This window comes from Propithecus coquereli, unplaced genomic scaffold (assembly GCF_000956105.1).
Source record: "Propithecus coquereli isolate 6110/MARCELLA unplaced genomic scaffold, Pcoq_1.0 Scaffold676, whole genome shotgun sequence".
Lineage (NCBI taxonomy): Eukaryota > Metazoa > Chordata > Mammalia > Primates > Indriidae > Propithecus > Propithecus coquereli.
In genome coordinates, this window is record NW_012152796.1 from 366,150 (window position 1) to 368,953 (window position 2,804).

The window sequence follows — 2,804 nt, forward strand, 5'->3', positions numbered from 1 at the left end:
GCATGCCTGTAGTCCCAGCTACTTGGGAGGCTGAGGCAGTAGGATTGCTTGAGCCCAGGATTTTGAGGCTGCTGTGAGCTAGGCTGATGCCATGGCACTCTAGCCTGGGCAACAGATCGAGACTCTGTCTCAAAAAAAAAAAAAAAGAAACAAAGCCACAATGTTCATCATTAAAATATAATCAGTTTTGAAACTGCAAACTTAAGCACTGGCAAACATAAAAAAAAAAACTGGTAAAAGCCTTATATTTCTCGTTTTTAAGAGAAATAATGAGTCCAGAGGGTGAGACGCAGAATATTCCATTTTAGTCATCACTTTCTTCTCGCATAAGAAATAACAAAAGAAGACTGGTCATGCTATGTCATACTGTAACTTCTCTGAGTGTAACGACAGAGGTAGCTGAAATCATTTCTAAACAAATTGAGTGTAAGTATTTCTAAAGCTAGCTCCAGATCACTGCAAAAAAAACCAAAAAAAAACAAAAACCCTGCTTCCTATTTTCTCAAAACAACCTAATATGAAAAGAAATAACCTATTTCAAAAACCATAATTCTTCTTCCTTGTCTCCTCTCTGCCAACCCCCAAGTAGATAATTTTTTAAAGGCCTTTTTTTTTCCCCCACCTTATGCCTATATCCTTTTTCCTTCTGTTTTCCTCTTCTCCTAAGGACAGGTAGTTCTTCAAATTGATGTCTGCCTTCAAACATGACAATTGCTTTTCCAGCCACCCAGGCTCTCTCAGAAGGGTCTCCGAAAGCCTCCACGTAGTACTGCCGATAGGGTCTCCGGTTGGAAACTAGGTAAGGACAAGAACCAATGTCATTACTTCAAAAACATGACTGCTAATCAGCAAAAGAACAGCTACACCACTGTTGTCAAAGAAGCAGACAATTAATATGGTAAAATACCTACCGAACTAGACAATCTGAAGTAGGTCACACATAAAAAAATTTTAAGTATTCAACTGATGTGACAAAAAAATACTTAAGCGTTTATGGAAAAAAAAAAATCAATGGTTTAGTTTAGAAGTGACATATATTCAAAACCAATTAGAGGCTGATTAGCTAATCACAGAGCAAATTAAGATGGCACGCCTATAGTCCCAGCTACTCAGGAGATTGAGACACGAGGATCACTAGAGACCAGGAGTTCGAGGCTGCAGGCTGCAGTCCGTTTTACGCTGGGGGCTTCGCATGGATTTCTCAGGACAGCCAACACTAAAAAATAAGGGGTATGGCCCTGATACTGGAGATACTATAAATTTAATGACTTCAGAGAGGGCAAATTCAGAGTCAAAAATGGGCTCTGGGCTGGGCAAGGTGACTCACGCCTATAATCCTAGCACCCTGGGAGGCCAAGGTGGGAGGACTGCTTGAGGCCAGGGGTTCAAGAACAGCTTGAGCAAGAAGGAGACCCCCATCTCTTCAAAAAATAGAAAAAATTAGCCCGCCTATAGTCCCAGCTACTCAGGAGGCTGAGGCAGGAGGATTGGTTGAACCTAGGAGTTTGATGTTGCAGTGAGCAATGATGACGCCACTGCACTCTACCCAGAGGGGTGACAGAATGAGACTCTGTCTCAAAAAATAAATAAATTAATAAATAAAAATACAAACCCAATCTAAAAAACATTATGATCAAATTTATCTAGTATATATATCTCTTCCATACATAGCATTTTAGCATCTTTTACAGCATTAAAAAAAGGTTACAATAGAAATAAGAGTCAGAGCTGGAGACAGGAAGGAAGGAAGGAGAGGAGGGGAGGGAAAGGGAAAGGAAAAGGAAAAGGAAAAGGAAAAGGAAAGGGGAAAGAAAGGAAAGGGAAAGAAGAAAAGAAAAGAGAGAAGAGAAGAGAGAAGAGAAGAGAAGAGAAGAGAAGAGAAGAGAAGAGAAGAGAAGAGAAGAGAAGAGAAGGAAAGAAGAAAGAGAGAAAGAAAAGAAAAAAGAAAGAAAAAGAAGGAAAGAAGGAAGGAAGAGCAAGCTACACAGGCTTCACAATTTGTCACTTTTTTAAAAAGGAAATGAAAAGCATTTTATATGAAAATTCACTTTAACTCACATGTAATTCCATTACAACAACCACATCCTGTTTCAAAACACAAAAAAGAATCCAAATGTCTCTGAAAAAACAGGAAAAGTCTACTTCCTTCAGAATGCAAAAAGAAAATGAAAGGGGAGGACAAATTTATAAACTGAACTATAGAACAAGCATAAACTGAGATGATTTTTAAAACTCCTCGCTATGCAGTAATTGGAAGAGTAGACTCCTCCAAAGTACATTTCAAAGGCAGTTTCTCTTATAAATGCTAGTTTCAAAAGTTTACAAACGGTTGTTTATCTATAAAAACAAGGCTTCATAATGAAATTAAAACTTGGTTAACTTTTCTGTTTTTAGTCTATTTTAAAAAGAAACTAAGAAAAAACCAAAGTCCTTATTTCCCATCTACTGAATTAAAATCTTCACCAGAAAGCAACCACAAGGGGGATTAAAATTGGTTAAGATATACATGTGTATACCTATATAGAGGTTCTTAAAGTTAATTTGAGAACAAATCATTCTCCCATAAATAAATAAATTCAACTAACAGATCAAAAACTTCTGATGTGCCAGTACTACAAAGAGAAGAAAAAAGAATTCACTGCCTAGGCCGGGCGCGGTGGCTCACGCCTGTAATCCTAGCACTCTGGAAGGCCGAGGCGGGTGGATCGCTTGAGCTCAGGAGTTCGAGACCAGCCTGAGCAAGAGCGAGACCCCGTCTCTACCAAAAATAGAAAGAAATTAATTGGACAGCTAAAAATATATAG

General features: G+C 38.4%; 1 protein-coding gene across 1 annotated transcript in view; it reads right to left on the reverse strand.

The window, feature by feature from the left end:
• The window catches only part of NSD1 (nuclear receptor binding SET domain protein 1), a 182,484-nt gene that overhangs the window by 90,305 nt on the left and 89,375 nt on the right, over window positions 1-2,804 (reverse strand). Inside the window, exon 4 of the mRNA XM_012660699.1 lies at window positions 623-795. Within this exon, the coding sequence (XP_012516153.1) occupies window positions 623-795 (173 nt within the window). The remainder of the gene's footprint in view (window positions 1-622; window positions 796-2,804) is intronic.